An 18481-nucleotide genomic window follows, 5' to 3' on the forward strand; every position below is an offset into this window, starting at 1 on the left:
GCGTCCATCATGATTGGAACATTCCACAGCATTTTACACCGCAGGTGAATAGTTGTTTTCAATGAATACATCAACCATTATCAACAGACTTAAACATGAGGATTCAAAGTTCACAGGCAGCCAGCACTATCTCATAACCTAGTAGCAGAGTAAATATGCATAGGATACAAAGGTCCAGATACTTCATAACCATAAGTCATAACCATGCTGCCCACAATCCTTTGGGTTAGTTCCAGCCTTTATAACAGGTCTTTATCTTGTGTAAACTGGGCAGAGCAGAAGTCATGAATAAGAAGTGGTTTCAGGCTGATGAAACCTCCAGCAAGTTAATCATTACTCTAGCGCTGCATATCACAGCTTACCCTGCTCTGCGTGTCAGAGTGACAGTCAGTGAGTGTCCTCAGTGTCTTGGTGTTTGAGTGGACAACAATGTCAGGGCAGCATGTATGTGTGTCAGACTTTGAGGAGGAAGCCAGGAAACTTCTTCCTAAAGCTGTGTATGACTACTACCGCTCAGGAGCTGATGAGCAAAACACTTTGGCTGACAATGTCGCTGCCTTTAACAGGTACAGCACTCACGCACACACATATTGAGCCTTGAGCATCAGACTGCGAGATGCATAAGAAGCACTCAGAGACCCCACAAGAGTATAAAAAACAAAACAGATACAAATGGAATATTTAAAACATCTGTATTTAAAACATTATTTAAAACATCTGTATTTAAAACAAGTCATTTTTTGTCATCATTCAGTTTTTGCATGTATGAATATGCGTGTGTGTATGTGTGTCTGTGTGTGTGTACATATATACATACATATATGTATATATATATGTGTGTGTGTGTATAGAGAGAGAGATATGGATATATATGTATGTATGTATATATACAGTGCTTAACAAATGTATTAGACCACCACCCAGTAAGGTTTATGCCACAGCTGCCCTAAATTACCAGCACTGGTAATTACCAAAATCATTTTTTTATGTTTCTGTAATGGTTAATACACCAATATGTAGAAGCTCTTTAACCGAAATGTTATTTTTAAAGTTAAAATATAATTATTATTGTTATCCATGAATTTTCAAATTTACTGATTTACTAAAAAATTGAAAAAATAGTAAAGCACATTATTTCTTGATTAATATGTCAAATTATAGTGATTTACTTGCTTTCCTGAACAGAAAAATTAGTTTTAGTGGTTGGATGTCATGCTTGATTAATTTCTGACATCTCAGAGAAGCCCAGTGAGCCGGCTCAAATTTGGGTATAAAAAGATGAATTCAATTTGAAATTCCTCATTCCTGTTCAAAATGGTAAAACGTTGGGAGCTCACTGAAAATGAAAGAGTTCGCATTAAAGCACTCCATGATGCTGGATGGTCTCTGAGACAAACAGGTGTTCTCACCGCATGGTCAAGTATGCTTTGGAGTCAATTGCTGAGACTGGTACTTACAAAATGTGCGAAGGAAGAGGCAGGAAACGAAAGTTAACTGAAGCAGATGTTAGACACCTCAAGTTCTTTTAAGTACTAGAGACAGAAGGAAGACCACCGCTGATCATCAGGCAGAGATGAATGCTTCTAGATCAGAGTCTGAGAAAGTCTCCAGAATGACCATAAGCAGAAGACAGATTGAACAAGGCTTAAATGGAAGAACAGCTGCTAAGAAGCCATTATTGAGGCCTGCAAACATCCAGAAACGCCCCAGATTTGCCAGGGAGCACAAACACTGAACTATTGATGACTGGAAGAAGGTACTCTGGACGGACGAGTCCAAGTTTGAACTCTGGTCAGCATCATCGTGTTTATGTCCGCAGAAAAGCTGGAGAATGTTCTGATTCCAGATGCATTGCACCTACAGTGAAACACAGTGGAGATTCCATGGGATAGGGTTCCATTTGTGGAAACGGCGCGGGCAAATTAGTGAAAATCGACGGTATAATGAACAAGACCGTCTACCACAACATCTCGTGGAATCCCTTCTGGACTGAATCTGATTGGGCATGGGTTCATATACCAACAAGAACAATGACCCCAAGCATACTTCAAAGCTGCGCAGACACTGTTGGACCAAGAAAAAGGAATCTGGAGTACTGGAACTGAGGACTGGCCAAGTCAAAATCTGGATTTGAATCCTATTGAACAAATTTGGGATTTAGTGGATTCAAAGATTGATCGCACAAAAGTTTCATCTAAAGTAAGTCTGTGGGAACACCTAGAAACTATTCGGAAGTCAATAACAAAAGAGACTCTCGAAAATTACATGAAAACAATGCCAGCAAGAATGCAAGCTGTTATCAAGGCCAAAGGAGGCCTCACAAAATATGAAGTTTTTTGGTTATTATGTGTGAAAAAGGACTATTTAGTTGTTTCTAACAATAAATTTTTTGTTTTAAACAAGTTTCTGAAAGATTTCTAAAATATTTATGTTTTCTCATTTTTATGATAGATGGTCTAATAAATTTGTTAAGCAATATATATGTGTGTGTGTGTGTGTGTGTGTGTGTGTGTGTGTGTATATATACATACCTGTAACTCCCTACTGGTGTTTTTCAATGAGAAAATTGACAAAATCCACCAGGACCTAAGTCCCAATTTTCTGTCTCTTTCTTACTCCGACCATCTCCCACATTGCCTGCCTTTCTCCAGTTTCCAACTCCCTGATGCTTCCGTAATCTCAGACCTCATCCGTAAATCCAAGCCCTCTACATATCAGCTAGATCCAGTCCCCACAGCTCTGGTCAAATCCTGCCTCTCCTCTCTGCTCCCTTTCTTATCTGTCATCATCCACTCCTCACTCACCACTGGAATTGTTCCACCCTCTTCAAAACTGCAGCTGTCACCCCAATACTGAAAAAATCTGGTTTAGACCCCAACAATTTTAATAACCTCCGCCCTGTTTCAAACCTTCCCTTTATCTCCAAAATACTTGAAAAAATAGTTGCCACTCAACTCCATTTCCATCGTACCCAAAATAGCTGTTACGAACAATTCCAGTCTGGTTTCCGCCCTCGCCATAGTACCGAAACTGCTCTCATTAAAATAACCAACGACCTCCTCATGGCAGCTGATTCCGTTCTACTCACTATCCTCATTCTCCTTGATCTGAGTGCGGCCTTTGACACTATTTCCCACACTATCCTCCTCAATAGACTCTTCTCCATCGGTCTCACTCACAGGCGCATATGCGCATATGCAGGCACATATGCGCCTGTGAGTGAGGCCGCACTCAAATATATATATATATACACACACACACACACACACACACACACACACACACATATCCACCCCTGGTAAAAAGTTTCAATTTTCAATATTTTAAGTAAGATTAGTGTATTAGTTTTGTTTTGTACAATTTTATAATGGAAAAAGGAAAAGGAGATAACTTTTACCAAGGTGTCTGACCTTAATAGCTTGATAGTGCTATGATTTATTTACATTCATGGATAGTTATGGCCAAGTGATGCAAATTTCAAAGCCTTATAAATACTGTGACTCCTCAAACCTTGTCCCAACAATCAGTGGTGGAAAGAAGAATCCATTCAATTAAATACCTGCAAATTCCTGTGCAGAGCTCTAGTGATTGTCTTCTTCGAGACTACGATTCCTGATGTGGCCAAGTCATTCACCATTGTCTTGGCAGTTGTTCTGGGGTCTTTAGACACATTTCTTACTAGTTTTCTTTCCAGGGGTTTTGAAATCTTTCGCTTCCTACCTCTGCCAGGCTTGTTCTGTACTGTGTGTCTGTCTTTGAATTTCTGGATTATACTTCTCACTCCAGTTCTTGATGGAAACACCTGGATAGCTTTGTATATCCTCCTGTTTTGTGTGCATCAATAATTCTTTTTCTCAAGTGACCCATACTGAGGCTTTTATACCATGTTTTAACTTAATTGTTGAGTGAAATCACCTGATTCACCCGATCACCTTTAAGCACATCACCTGTGAAGTTAAAGCACATAATTGCACAAAAGTGGTTTATGCAATGGCTTAAGAAATGGTCATTTCTTAAAGGGGGCTAATAATAATGTCCCTGGTCACTTTAGTTTTTTCTTAAATAATTCTGTTTTGGTGTGCAAATATAAATAATTTGTGCCTTCTACAGAAAACTTGTTTGTTCAGAAATGCTATGTTGAAAATTCCTGCTCTGTTAAAAAAAGCACTTGGGAAAATCTTGAAGTAACTTCAAATTTCATAGGGGGGCTAATAATTTTGTCCTCAACTGTATATAGTATATAGTATTAAAGAAATGTATCATCTTGGATTGTAAGCTGTTTTAAAATCAGGTGACTTTATCCTAGCTATTCACAGTATCAGAAAGTTTGACCTGATTTGCCCAAACTTTTTCATGGTACAGTGAGGTCACAGTGAGGTAAAATGTTCAATCAAACTTTGAATAACAGTTATCTCCTCTGCTTCTGCCTGTGGAACTTGGTGTAACTGGTTCAGCCACAGCATTAATGTTGTTGCACTGATTCACATAATAATGTCTCGTGACAAGAGACACAATGGTCTCTCTCTCTCTCTCTCTCTCTCTCTCTCTCTCTCTCTCTCTCTCTCTCTGTGTGTGTGTGTGTGTGTGTGTGTGTGTGTGTGTGTGTGTGTGTGTGAGCTCAAGGTTTGAGTTTATTAACAGTTCAATAAAACAGAGATCTCAACTGCCAAAAATAGCATCACTGAACATCAATCAGATCAATCACTGCCAATCAGAACAGAGGAACAATCAACATCAGCTCTGCGTCACAGTAACTAACTGTGAAAAGTGCAAGAACTAAAATACGACTCCCTTATTCAAAAACTGTATGTCACATTGTTCAAATGACCTTACAGAAAAAAGTGAAAAATGGCCAGGAAATCAGAGTCTAAAGGTCAGAACATTTGTGTTTTTGCCTCAGAAGTAAGAGGTGAAATATGCCCATCAATGAGAAAGCTGGGCACTCTAATAAAGCTTAGAGGGACAATAGTGTGAATACTGACTCAGACTGTATTCACACTAATAATAATAATAGTAGTTAGGATTAGAAGAACAATAGTGGCACACTAACAAATAACAGGAAAAAAATAGTGTCAAGGATAAGTCAGCATTCACACTAAATAATCACACTGAATAATCTGGTGGATGTGTATATGTCCCAGTAAAGATTTTATGAGCAGTACAGTTTTTTGTCAACATTAGTTTTGGGGTCCAATGTTCAAGAGTGATAAGGATAAGGATGTTATAGAGGCTATTTTGTACTGATATGAATACAGATGGATTAGATATTTTGGTGAAATTTCAAACATTTGGCAAAATAGAAAATGTTGTGCATATAGTACTAATTATAGTAAGGCACTGAATGTCAATGCAGATTAATTGATTGATATACCTCAACACAATTTCAACCCACTAAAGAATGTCTGTATTGATTTTGGTAAAATTTGGATGACTTTTGGAGATGTTGATGTTAACTGGTTTTGCATATTTTAAAAACTAGAATGGTCTGAATGGTCTGAATAGGTCGCAGTGAGGCAAACTCAGTAGATGTCCTAAAAGACTGCACAGAGAATGTACATGTACTCTGAGTTTGGTTACAATCACTTCAGCCAAATTTGATTTTTGAGTATGTAAAATGTAAAATTGAAATTATGAAATTATTATTATTATTGAGAAATGATTGTTAACAATTGTAGAAAAACTTTAAATTCCATGCAATGTACATGTATGTGTGTGTGTAGGTGTGTGTTGCCATGTATTCTTCATGTTGTGGGGACATAAATCTGTTAACACATTTACAGTATATTGTGGGGACTCGCCTCCCTTATGAGCACAAAATGCAAGTCCCCATAATGTAAATCATTACATTTTAGGATGAAGACTGGGATTAAGGTTATGGAAAGTTTAGGTTTAGTAAGTAGTGGTTATGGTTATGGTTAGGGTAAGCCTCAAGGAAATGAATAAGTCTATGTAATGTCCCCTAAAATGATGAAAATACAACTGTGTGTATGTGCGTACAGGTGGTATCTTGTTCCTCGTGTGTTGAGGGATGTGTCCACAGTGGATCTGTCTGTCTCGGTGCTGGGCCAGAAGCTCAGCATGCCTCTCTGTGTTTCAGCTACAGCAATGCAGAGGATGGCTCATCCTGAGGGAGAGTCAGCAACAGCAAGAGGTAAACAGACACATGCATACACAAAAACACACACACACACACACAATGTGTGAATTTGGGAATAATACAGGATGTAATTTGGGAATATAGAATAATACAGTAACTGGAGGGTATAGTGTAATATAGGAAGAAACTAATGCGTACAGAAAAATACAGAATGGAGCTTGAGAATATTGAATAATTTATAATCAAACTTGGGAATACAAAATAATAGAGAATGGAATTTGAGAGTATAGGATAAAATAGAACAGCGCTTGAGAATATAGAATATAGAATGGAATGTCTGATTAGACAGCAATGTAGAACTGGGCTTCCTAGAGAAGCCCAGTGAGCCAGCTCAAATTTGGGTATAAAAGGGTGAATTCAGTTTGAAATTCCCCATTCCTGTTCAAAATGGTAAAACATTGAGAGCTCACTAAAAATGAAAGAGTCCGCATTAAAACACTTCATGATGCTGGATGAAAGTTAACTGAAGCAAATGTCAGACACCTCAAACACTTTTAAGTACTAGAGACAGAAAGAAGACCACTGCTGATCTTCAGGCAGAGATGAATGCTTCTAGATCAGAGTCTGAGAAAGTCTCCAGAATGACCATAAGCAGACGACGGATTGAACAAGGCTTAAATGGAAGCATAGCTGCTAAGAAGCCATTATTGAGGCCTGCAAACATCCAGAAACGCCCCAGATTTGCCAGGGAGCACAAACACTGGACTATTGATGACTGGAAGAAGGTACTCTGGATGGTCAGCATCGTTGTGTTTATGTCCGCAGAAAAGCTGGAGAATGTTTTGATGCCAGATGCATTGCACCTACAGTGAAACACGGTGGAGATTCCATGGTATGGGGTTCCATTTGTGGAAATGGCGTGGGCAAATTAGTGAAAATCGACAGTATAATGAACAAGACCGTCTACCACAACATCTTAATGCATCATGGAATCCCTTCTGGACTGAATCTGATTGGGCATGGGTTCATATACCAACAAGTCAATGACCCCAAGCATACTTCAAAGCTGCGCAGAGACTATTTGACCAAGAAAAAGGAATCTGGAGTACTGGAACTGATTCAATTCAATTCAAAATTCCTTTATTTGTCCCGCGAAGGAAAATTCCAAATTACAGCAGCATCAATAAAGTGGATAGAGATAGTGTAACAAGTGCAAAATTAAACACATCAAGTATATACAAAAGAGTGGGAAATACAAAAAGAAACGCTGTCCTAAAAAATAAAATTGTAAATAGTATTTACAGACTGTATGTACAGGTTGTATGGCACAGATTATTGCACAGATTATTGCATTGATTACTTAGAGCAGTTTTTGTTGTAGAGTCTGACAGCTGCAGGGAGGAATGACCTGCGATACTGCTCCTTCATACACTTTGGATGTAGCATCCTGTCACTGATGGACCTCCTCAGTGCAGTGAGCGTATGCTGGAGGGGGTGAGAGTCGTTGACTGTCATGGAGGACAGCTTGGCTGTCATCCTCCTCTCCCCCACCTCTCCACCAGTTCCAGAGGGCATCCTAGGACAGAGCTGGCCTTCCTAATGAGTTTGTCCAGCCTCTTCCTGTCAGCTGTTGTGATGCTGCTCCCCCAGCAGACTACAGCATAGAAAATGGCAGAGGCCACAACAGAGTCATAGAAGGTCTTCAGGAGTGCCCCACGCACCCCAAAAGACCTCAGCCTCCTGAGCAGATAGAGTCTGCTCTGTCCTTTTTTGTAAAGTGCAGTGGTGTCATGAGTCCAATCCAGTTTGTTGTTCAGATGAACACCCAGGTACTTGTAAGATGTCACCATCTCAATGTCCCTTCCCTGGATATTCACTGGTGATAGTGAAGAGTACGGGCGCCGACGGAAGTCCACAACCAGCTCCTTGGTTTTACCTGCATTAATTAGGAGGTGGTTCTGCTGGCACCAGTCCACAAAATCCTGGATGAGTCCTCTGCATGACCTGTCGTCCCCATTTGTGATGAGGCCGACAATGGCAGAGTCATCAGAGAACTTCTGCAGGTGGCAAGTGGGTGACAGGTGGGAAAAGTCAGCTGTATAGAGGGTGAAGAGGAACGGTACACCGTTCCCTGGGGGGCCCCTACACTGCAGAGGACAGTCCCTGACACACAGTCCCGTGTCCTCACATACTGACTGGACTGGCCAAGTCAAAATCCGGATTTGAATCCTATTGAACAAATTTGGGATTTAGTAGATTCAAAGATTGATCACACAAAAATTTCATCTAAAGCAAGTCTGTGGGAACAGCTAGAAACTATTTGGAACTCAATAACAAAAGAGACTGTCAAAAAGTACATAAAAACAATGCCAGCAAGAATGCATGCAGTTATCAAGGCCAAAGGAGGCCATACAAAATATTACGTTTTTTGGTTATTATGTGTGAAAAGGGACTATTTAGTCATTTCAGTTTGTTATTTGCAAAATAAATAACAATAACATTTTTTTGTTTTAAACAAGTTTCTGAAAGATTTCTAAAATATTTATGTTTTCTCGTTTTAAGGACAGGTGGTCTAATAAATTTGTAAAGCACTGTATAATTTCTCATTTGTTTGGCACGGTGGACATTCATTGTTCAGGGTTATTGCACAGGATATTTTCTGACACAATCTGAGTGATGTTATCTGTTCATTAGAGTAATAGAAATAAATTGCTCCCAAAGCCCAAAGTCAACTCAACAGTTTTGAGCATCTCCAGCTCCAGGTTGTTATGCCAGCACCTAAGGGCATGCTTTTCAACCTCCTGTCTGTATACTATTCACTGTATTGGATGAGGCCGATGACTGTTGTGTCCTCTCCTGAGGTGCAGTCATTGTCCACAAATAGCACCCTTGCTTGTGTCTCTGGAGAGTCAAAGTGTTGCAGAACTAGCACAGGCCTGAGGTGAGATGTATCGACTGATATGAATCAAGCAGGAAAACCCCTGCTGTGAATAAAATGGTTTAGAGTCAGTGAAAACTGACTTTAAATGAGGAGTGCATGTTTTCTTTAACACTGTGACATTTGGTTCATATAGAAGTAGTTTCAACCTCCTCACATTTTCCCGTTATGCGGCCTACTTGGAGGATTTGGAATCCCTGGACATGTAGTGCTCTATGTGTGTGATATGTGCTCACCAAGCCAGGCTTCAGAGAAATACAGGGCTGTCCATTTGCTCTTTTGAGAAGCAAAACCCAAGTTTTATTTCTCTTTTTCTTTTTAGATCGAGATGTTGCAGAATGTAACAAATTGCAATCTAATTTTCAAGCATGTGTGTGTGTTAAATTACATTTTAACAGTGTTTGCTTCTTCTTCTTAACTTCTTCTTCTTCTGAACCACTCTAGAGAAGACCCTTAAGAACAGTAATATTGTGTGTATCCAGCATGCCAATCAGTGGGAACAGGGATGATGCTGAGCTCCTGGGCCACCTCCACAGTAGAGGAAGTAATGTCAGCAATGACAGCCTCAGGGAGCAATGAGGGTGTCCTGTGGCTGCAGCTTTATATCTATAAAGACAGAGAGCTCACACTATCATTGGTCCGCCGGGCAGAGGAGGTGGGCTATAAGGCCATCTTTGTTACGGTGGATACACCGTACCTGGGGAGGAGACGGGACGACATGCGCAACCGCTTTAAACTGCCCCCACATCTAAGGTAGGAACGCATGGCAAGAGTAGAGGAAAATCTAATCACTTCCCAAATTCCACCATGGAGACTATAGAGCACATGCTGGCATCCCACCCCAACTCTTCACTCTGTGTGTTTATGTCCCCAGCATGTCTAACTTCTCAACAGCCTCCCTGTCTTTCTCTGAGGGAAACTATGGCAATGACAGTGGCTTGGCTGTTTATGTTGCAAAAGCAATAGACCCCACTCTTTGTTGGGATGACATCACCTGGCTGAAAAAACATACACATCTACCAGTGATTGTGAAAGGAATAATGAATGGTACACACACACACACACACACACACGCACAGACATTTACATTTGGTTTTAAAAAAAATGAATAGTACCAATTTGCCAATGCTTAACAGAAGCACAAAAAGGTACCAGCAGAATGTGTTTTTCACATTAAACTGAAATTGTCAGTGAAAAAAATTACAGTCAAAATTGCAATCAATCAACAACCTGTTTTTAAACTGTATGGAAATGCATGCTTTGTGCACTTGTTCAGCAGTTTTTTTGTTTTTTGTGTGTGCGTGTATGTGTATGTATGTATGTGTGTGTGTGTGTGTGGGTGGGTGGGTGTGTGTTCAGGTGATGATGCTTTCCAGGCTGTGAACTATGGTGTTGATGGAATCATGGTGTCCAATCATGGAGCCCGACAACTGGATGGAGTTCCTGCCACGGTCTGTGTGTGTACAGTTCTTTTATGAAATATCAGGTATCAGACAGTGTCACCCATCTCTGATATAAAACAGTAGTTTTCATTGAACAGCTATAGTTCAGGAAATCAAATGTTATCTTCTTATAATACTGCACTATAAGATAATCTGAATCATCTGGACATTTTTATACTGTAATAATGCCATATGGCTGCCAACAGACTTAAATGTGCCATCTAAACTAGTCCTAATGTGTTTTTTATATCTGTACTATGGTCTCAGTCTTTAAAGGAAATGTATAGTTTTAATCTGTACCTGTCCTTTTATCAACAAATCCCTTCAGAATATTAAGATTTTAGATTTACATATATTTGTCTTTCTGCAAGGAAAATTATTTCCACCTTCCGGACAACCTCATCTTAAACAAATACATACATCAAACTGGCCAGAAAACATCAAATTTGACAAATACATGAATCCCACACAACATCAGAGTAAAGACAATTACATACATGAATTTCACACAATACACCCACTACCACTGCATTTTCAAACTTTACATACACAAACACACAAACTCACTGAATTTCGCTCAGCAGAAGGTGAGGGACAACAGAAAGTGCTCTAAGTTTGCGGATGGCAGAGGGTCTTTGTTGGCAGTGTTTATGGTTGTCAATTGTGTGTACTTCAATTTATTGTCCAGGTTGATGTTGAGACATTTGTGGCTCTCCACCATTTCAACAGCTTTGCCATTGATGCTGATGGGGGTGTGGGTGGGGTTACAGTCTGACCTGTGTGTGCTGGAGAAGTTGAAGATCAGTTCCTTTGTTTTTCAAAAATAGCAAAAACGAATAATCTGTTAGTGCTTCTCTCAATACTTTCTAACTTCCGTGGCCAATCAAACTCAATCCATTGGTTCTTACTGTCCCACCACATGTAGTACTGGTAAAATATTTTGCTTGTTAGGTGTAATGAAAGTAACAAAGCACTAAATCCGCTTTTACTAGAGTTACATCTACACATGATTACATTATCAACTGGTCCTGGTTGCATTTTCTTGTGTTAATTTTCTTTTTTCCAAGGAGAAATTCAGTATTCTTTCCAAAGAGAAATCCAGTAATTTTGTCCACTTGACCCTCCCACAAAAATCAATGAAAAAGAAATGGCCTACCGTGTAACTCTCTTCCCAGCTACTAACAAGCCACAACAAGAACTGAATACAATATGTGCTCCCTCACATTATTGCTCACTCAACCACACGGTTGGGAGACAGCCTGCTCCAGTGTCTCTCTCTCTCTCTCCTGGAGTCACCAATTGTGCACTGAGCTTGGCATTGGTTTCACTTCACTTAGGTCAACAAAAAGATACTAAACCAAAATACTTTGATAACACAATAAAAAATAAAAAATAGAAACGACAAGAATATATGGTAGTGCTGTCTTGTTCCCTAACAATATCTGGCACAGAAACAAAAAGCTGATTGTTCTTACGCATCAGCCTTCCATGTGGATGACGGTTTAGGTTTAACTAGTCTTCCATGGGTCAAAGAGGCTGAGAAACAGATTGTTGAAGCACAGGAGCTGTACAAAAATGCTGGCTGATGTTCACACAAGTTCAACTCGTGCAAAAATGGAAAAATGGCACTAACCACTGAATCTCTCAACCTGTAACCAAGACGTGAGACAAGAAGGACACATATTTGACATTCAGTGGTCAATAGAAAAAGACACCTTCAGTCAAAAGTTGATGCAAAGGACCAGCCCTCAACTTAGTATCCACAAAGCTCCTTTTGTGGCCCCCTTCACCCAAAGTGGAAAGTGCATCCTGCAGGATCTGTGTTCCTAGCTGAGGTAAAAGAATGACAAGGATGAATCCCACTTCAGTCTTGTGATGGCCAAAGGAAGGGTTGCACCATAAAAAATGACAAGCATCCCAAGATTGGAATTTTCAGCCACTTTGACTACAACCAGGATGAAAACTGGACTCAAGATGGAAATTGATGGGGGTTTCTTCTGGATTGACTGTCAGGTGTTGTTGGCATACATCAACAATGAGACGCAAAGGATTCTAGTGTTTGTTACAAACTGCATTCAAGTGATAAGAGAGAAAATGGATTCCAGCCAGTACCACTATAATGATGTAGCACAAAATGTGGCCAACCATGTCTCCTGACATCTTTATGCAGCATGCATCTCTTCAACTAGCAGGTCAACAGGGTCCAAGTATTTATGGGAACAAGAGGTGCACCCATCACCTAACACCCATGTTTGTTATTCAGTATGGAGAAAGGAAATCCTTGATTATAAGCCAGTGTTCACCATTGATTCTGTGAAAGCCTTTATTAAGAGCCAGCTACACAGTCCACATTAAACAGGTCCTGGCCAGCTCTAACCATGGGTCTCTTGACAAAGAGAAACTGATATTTTTTCCAAGTTAGAAGATTGTTCTAACTGATAAAAAACCCTGTCTGATTTGTGCTGCAGCATAGTATGTATATAATGTCTGTAGAGGGTAATTAGCGAGTTAAGCATGTTCTGTTAGTTGGATCTGAAACAGATTACGATAATTTCTCCAGCTCAGCGCCTGCATAATATGATATAATAAGACACATGCATTGATTTGGTTTTTTGCATACAGAGACAGTAGAGTATTATGAGGGCTCCTCTTTGTAGCTCCTGGTGGCACAAAGGAGGACAGCATGGTGGATTTCTTGAGGCTGAAGCAGGGTTGAAGGATACTGTGTGCTTACTGTGGCAACCGCGAAGGGGACCAGCAACCAAAATGTGGTGAAAAAGTTGGACACCTTTGAGTACTACCAGACAATACTTTTAGAGGCCATATATTATTTGAAGAAGTTGAAAAGACATATTTTTTTCCATTTGAAATCTCTCAACTTTCTGGATTAATAATTTAGAGTTGTCCCTGCCATGAGAATAGGATTAATGATACGCAAGTACGACCACCTCTACAACTCCTCTTTGCGGCAGTATAAAGACTGTCAAATGGCCAACAATTTGTGGAGGGAAATCTCGCGAAACACGGGGATCCGACAAGAGCCCCCCGAAACCATTCAAAGACACAGCCACACCCCCCTAGCGGCTTGGCAGTGAATTGCGGAGCAACGCGTTCCCTCGACGCAGAACTATGAATGCTCAGTGACGGCGTCGGGTGTACACCGTAGGTACGGCGTCGCCGCGACGCAGAAGCATAAACCAGGCTTTACACCCTGCCATCCTCCTGTGTGAGTCCTCTTCACACCTCCTCCTCCGACTTCAAGACTGACTGTACTCTCCAACCTGAGGACTACACCCTTCCCCCACCTGTCACCTCCACAGTGTGCTTCACTGTTGACCAGGTGAGAAGAAAGCTGACACTCAAACAAGGCTGCAGGCCCTAATGGTGTCAGCCCCAGGGTGCTCAAAGCCTGTGCCCCCCAGCTGTGTGAAGTTCTTCACCATGTCTTCAACATGAGCCCAAGTCTCCAGATGGTCCCCATGCTGTGGAAGACATCCTGCCTTGTTCCTGTGCCAAAGATGCCACGGCCCGGGGCCTCCAAGGACTATAGACCTGTGGCGCAGACCTCCCACATCATGAAGACGCTGGAGAGACTCATCCTGGAGCAGCTGTGGCCCATGGTCAAGCCACTCTTGGACCCCTTCTTTTCGCCTATCAGCCCCGACTTGGAGTTGAGGACACCATCAACTACCTGCTCAACTGTGTCTACACCCACCTGGACAAGCCGGCAAGCACTGTGAGGGTTTTTGTTTTTTTTTTACTTCTCCAGTGCATTTAACACCATTCTTCCAACTCTACTGGGTGACAAACTGACAGCAATGCAGGTGGACACCCCCCTAGTGTCCTGGATTGTGGACTACCTGACTGGCAGACCGCAGTATGTGCACCTGCAACACTGTGTGTCAGACAGAGTGGTCAGCAACACTGGGGTCCCGCAGGGGACTGTCCTCTCTCCCTTCCTCTTCACCCTCTACACCACAGACTTCAACTATTGCACAGAGACCTGCCACCTTCAGAAGTTTTCTGATGACTATGCAATAGTTGGATGTATCAGTAAGGGTAATGAGGATGAATACAGGGCTGCTGTGAACAACTTTGTCACATGCTCTGAGCAGAACCATCTGCAGCTAAACATGGCAAAGACTAAGGAACTGGTAGTGGACCTGAGGAGAGCCAAGGCACCTGTGACCCCTGTTTCCATCCAGGGGGTCAGTGTGGACGTTGTGGAGAATTAAGCCTGGTTTATGCTTCTGCGTCACGGCGACACCGTCACTGAGCATTCATAGTTCTGCATCGAGGGAACGCGTTGCTCCGCAATTCACCGCAAAGCCGCTAGAGGGGTGTGGCTGTGTCTTTGTATGGTTTCAGGGGGCTCTTGTCGGATTCCTTGGAGTTGGTCGTACTTGCGTACCTCCTCGATAATTCTTTCTTCGGCTTGGTCCATTTTTTCTTGTAGCTCTCACCACAGAAACTTTGAAAATGGCGGTGTTGTTGTGCTGCGACTGAACCGGAAATTACGTTCTGAGCGGACCAATCACAGTCCTCGACGTTCACGTCACAACGCGTCGACGCGACGCGTAGTCAGGATTTTTTGGAGGTACACATCAGGCTACAGCGTAGGGTCTGCGTAGGGGTCTGCGTCGACGGCGTAGGTACGGCGTTGACGCGACGCAGAAGCATAAACCAGGCTTTACAGGTACCTGGGGGTACATTTTGACAATAAAATGGACTGGGCAAAGAACAGTGACGCTCTCTACAGGAAGGGCCAGAGTCATCTCTATTTTCTGAGGTGACTGAGGTCCTTCAACATCTGCTGGACTATGCTCAGGATTTTCTATGAGTCTGTGGTGGCTAGTGCTATTCTCTATGCTCTTGCATGCTGGGGCAGCAGGCTGAGGATAGCGGATGTCAACAGACTCAACAAACTGATCTGCAAGGCCAGTGACGTTGTGGGAATGGAGTGTGACTCTCTGACGGTGGTGTCAGAGAGGAAGATGCTGACTAAGCTACAGACTATCTTGGACAACGTCTCACACCCACTTCATGATGTGCTGGTCAGGCACAAGAGTACTTTCAGTGAGAGACTCATCCCACCAAAATGCATGACTGAACGCCACAGGAAATCATTCCTGCCTGTGGCCATCAAACTGTACAACTCCTCCCTCTGAATGGCCCTTGGACTTGGACTTTTTCACTCCCTGTCAGATCACTCATATTTATACTGCAGTTCACTGTTGACTTAATACAATAATCATGTTACTATTATTCAAAATAAAGTACATTCTTTCTGTATATACTCTTTCCTTTATATACTCTTTTTATTATCTATTTTTGCTTTTGTCTATGTGTATACTTATAGTTCTCAGTATACGTATATATTTTGTTTATATATATATAGAGAGAGAGAGAGAGAGAAAGAGAGAGAGACAGAGAGAGAGAGAGAGAGAGAGAGAGAGAGAGACAGAGAGACAGAGAGTTTTTTTCTTGTGAGGAGCACCTATAACAAAAACAATTTCCCCTCGGGGATCAATAAAGTATTTCTGATTCTGACTCTGATTTAAAGAGATATATTTTTACTCGATAAAATGTCCTCTAACCATTCAAAGGTACTGAGCTTAAATGTGGGTTTGTATGCCCAATATAGAAGGTACCTGGCATTACAGGAAAAATTGTAGAGCTTCACTTTATATTTAGATCTACTGAATAGTGATGGGGGTGGCACGGTGGCGCAGCAGGTAGTGTGCGTGCCTCACAGCAAGAAGGTCAACGGTTCGATCCCCGGGTTTCTGTGTGAGGTTTGCATGTTCTGGGTTCTCTCGTGGGTTCTCTCCAACCACAGACCAAAGACATGCTCATTAGGTTAATTGGTGACTCTAAAAATTTGTCCTTAGGTGCGAGTGTGAATGGTTGTCTGTCTCTATATGTTGCCCTGCAATCGACTGGCGACCGGTTCAGGGTGTACCGCACCTCTCACCCGTTGATAGGCTCCAGCCCCCTGCAACCTGATAGTTGGTATAGAAGATGGATGAATAGTGATGTTAACACAACTGCTCTAACAGCACTATAAACAGCAGGGTTATGGCTAGGGCCATGAACATGATCTAGTGGCTGTCGAAGCACTGCCAGCTTCCCTGTTTTTCTGTTTCTGACTGTTTCCAGCAGAGAAACTGAGAACACAACGTTAGCTCAGATTACCAGCACTGTGACCACTCACTTTGCTATCCACGCTACACTGAGTTGTGGTCAGTCAGTGTTCCCCTGTCCCCACACCCTTGTATGGTGCTACACTACAAGGTCACGTCACAGATGCTTCCAAACTGCTCCTCTATTGCATTTTTTCCATTACTGGAAATGAGACAAAATTTGAGGATAGACTTACGCTTGAACAAAACAAAATCCCAACTGCACAAAAAGTCTGTTTTATTTACAGTGGCTAATTTTGTTTCATGATAATGTGTTGTATTGGTTAAAGTTTTTTCTGTTAGTTACCACTAAGCCATGTGGCCATACCAGCTATTAACAGGTCACAACCTAAACTAAATGCCTTGATTGCCAATAACATGAAACAACCTTTCTGCTGCCACTCCTCTGCAATCATTTTTCATGGATTTGTTGACAATAAGATAATATAATATCACAAGACAACTTTTACTTTATGTGATAATATAAAGAAAAGTAAGTTTGTTTGTGTATATAGCTGGATGTCTTGGAGGAGGTAGTGAGGGCAACACAGGGTCGCTGTGATGTCTACATGGATGGAGGAGTGAGGCGTGGCACAGATGTCTTGAAAGCCTTAGCTCTGGGAGCAAAGGCTGTCTTCATTGGTCGACCAGTGCTATGGGGCCTCGCCTGTCAGGTGAGTCACCACACTCATCTACAGGAGGAGTGCTGAGAGTCCCAACTGCAATCATACTGATGTCATATTAGTATGAAATGTTAGATTTCATGGATAACCTATCAGTAGCCCAAAATTTTAAATTGTTTCCTGGACTTTTGTGAGCAGGAGTGAAACCGAACGCTTGCTGTTTTTTGTGGGACAAATTTGGTCATTTCCATATAATAAAACATTTCACAATGTTGGCTCAAAAACAAAGATCGTTATTATTAAAAACCTCAGACTATCCTACACTATAATTAAAAAAACTAAACAAAACAAAAACCCTAAACTCTCTAGCACTAAACAAACATGTTATGTATCTGTTTCCAGGGTGAAAAGGGGGTTACTGAGCTTCTGCAACTTCTAAAAGAGGAGCTGCGACTAGCTATGGCCTTGTCAGGTATTGCTTACACACACACACACACACACACACACACACACACAGCATTTACACTGTGGAAACTTTTTTCACACCCTATTGTGTGTGTGTGTGTGTGTGTGTGTGTGTGTGTGTGTGTGTGTGTGTGTGTATAGGCTGTTGTTCTATATCCGAGGTGAGCAGGTCCCTGGTCAGGAGAGTGGAGTTCACCGTCAGGATGTGAGTGAAGAACCTGTTGCAGGGATCACAAGACAATACATTCTTGATGGATCACTGGGCACATTCATTTGTCAAATTAGTTTGCTATTTTTGGTTTTAATGTAATAGTTTTGATGGAATGAAAATAGTATATCATCAACCCTAATGTAACACTGAAGTGTAATACTGGCCAATGTCTTGAATTAAATGAATGAAATGGCACTAATTAAAGGGGCAATCCAGCAATTTCACACATGAAGATCAGTGTACTTGTCTTGATTACTCAGCATGTGAGAACTGCTGTTAATGTCTTCTGAGGCTCTGGAGGAAAGAGAAAATGACTAAAGAGACATTACTGTGATTGCAACCTGGGGACGTCAAATTTGAAAAGCAGACACAGTACTAGTGAGGGAAGGTGTATTGGTAAATCCATTACACCGAAGATAAGATATGATAAGATAGCACTTTATTAATCCCCCATAGGAGAAATTAGGGTGTTACAAGCAGCAGCAATAGCATAACGAATATAAAAGGAGACATAAAAGGGAAT

The 18481-nt window shown here is 41.5% G+C and overlaps 1 protein-coding gene across 1 annotated transcript; it reads left to right on the plus strand.

Annotated features, from left to right (window-relative positions):
- Positions 1 to 429: 429 nt before the first annotated feature.
- hao1 (hydroxyacid oxidase (glycolate oxidase) 1) lies at positions 430 to 18112 on the plus strand. Its single transcript, XM_076753125.1, has 8 exons — positions 430 to 566; positions 6000 to 6151; positions 9518 to 9788; positions 9910 to 10082; positions 10395 to 10486; positions 17175 to 17333; positions 17685 to 17754; positions 17889 to 18112. Exons 1-8 carry the CDS (start codon positions 430 to 432, stop codon positions 17954 to 17956), a joined length of 1122 nt encoding a protein of 373 aa, XP_076609240.1. The 3' UTR covers positions 17957 to 18112.
- Positions 18113 to 18481: the final 369 nt, after the last annotated feature.

This window comes from Chaetodon auriga, chromosome 16 (genome assembly GCF_051107435.1).
Source record: "Chaetodon auriga isolate fChaAug3 chromosome 16, fChaAug3.hap1, whole genome shotgun sequence".
NCBI lineage: Eukaryota > Metazoa > Chordata > Actinopteri > Chaetodontiformes > Chaetodontidae > Chaetodon > Chaetodon auriga.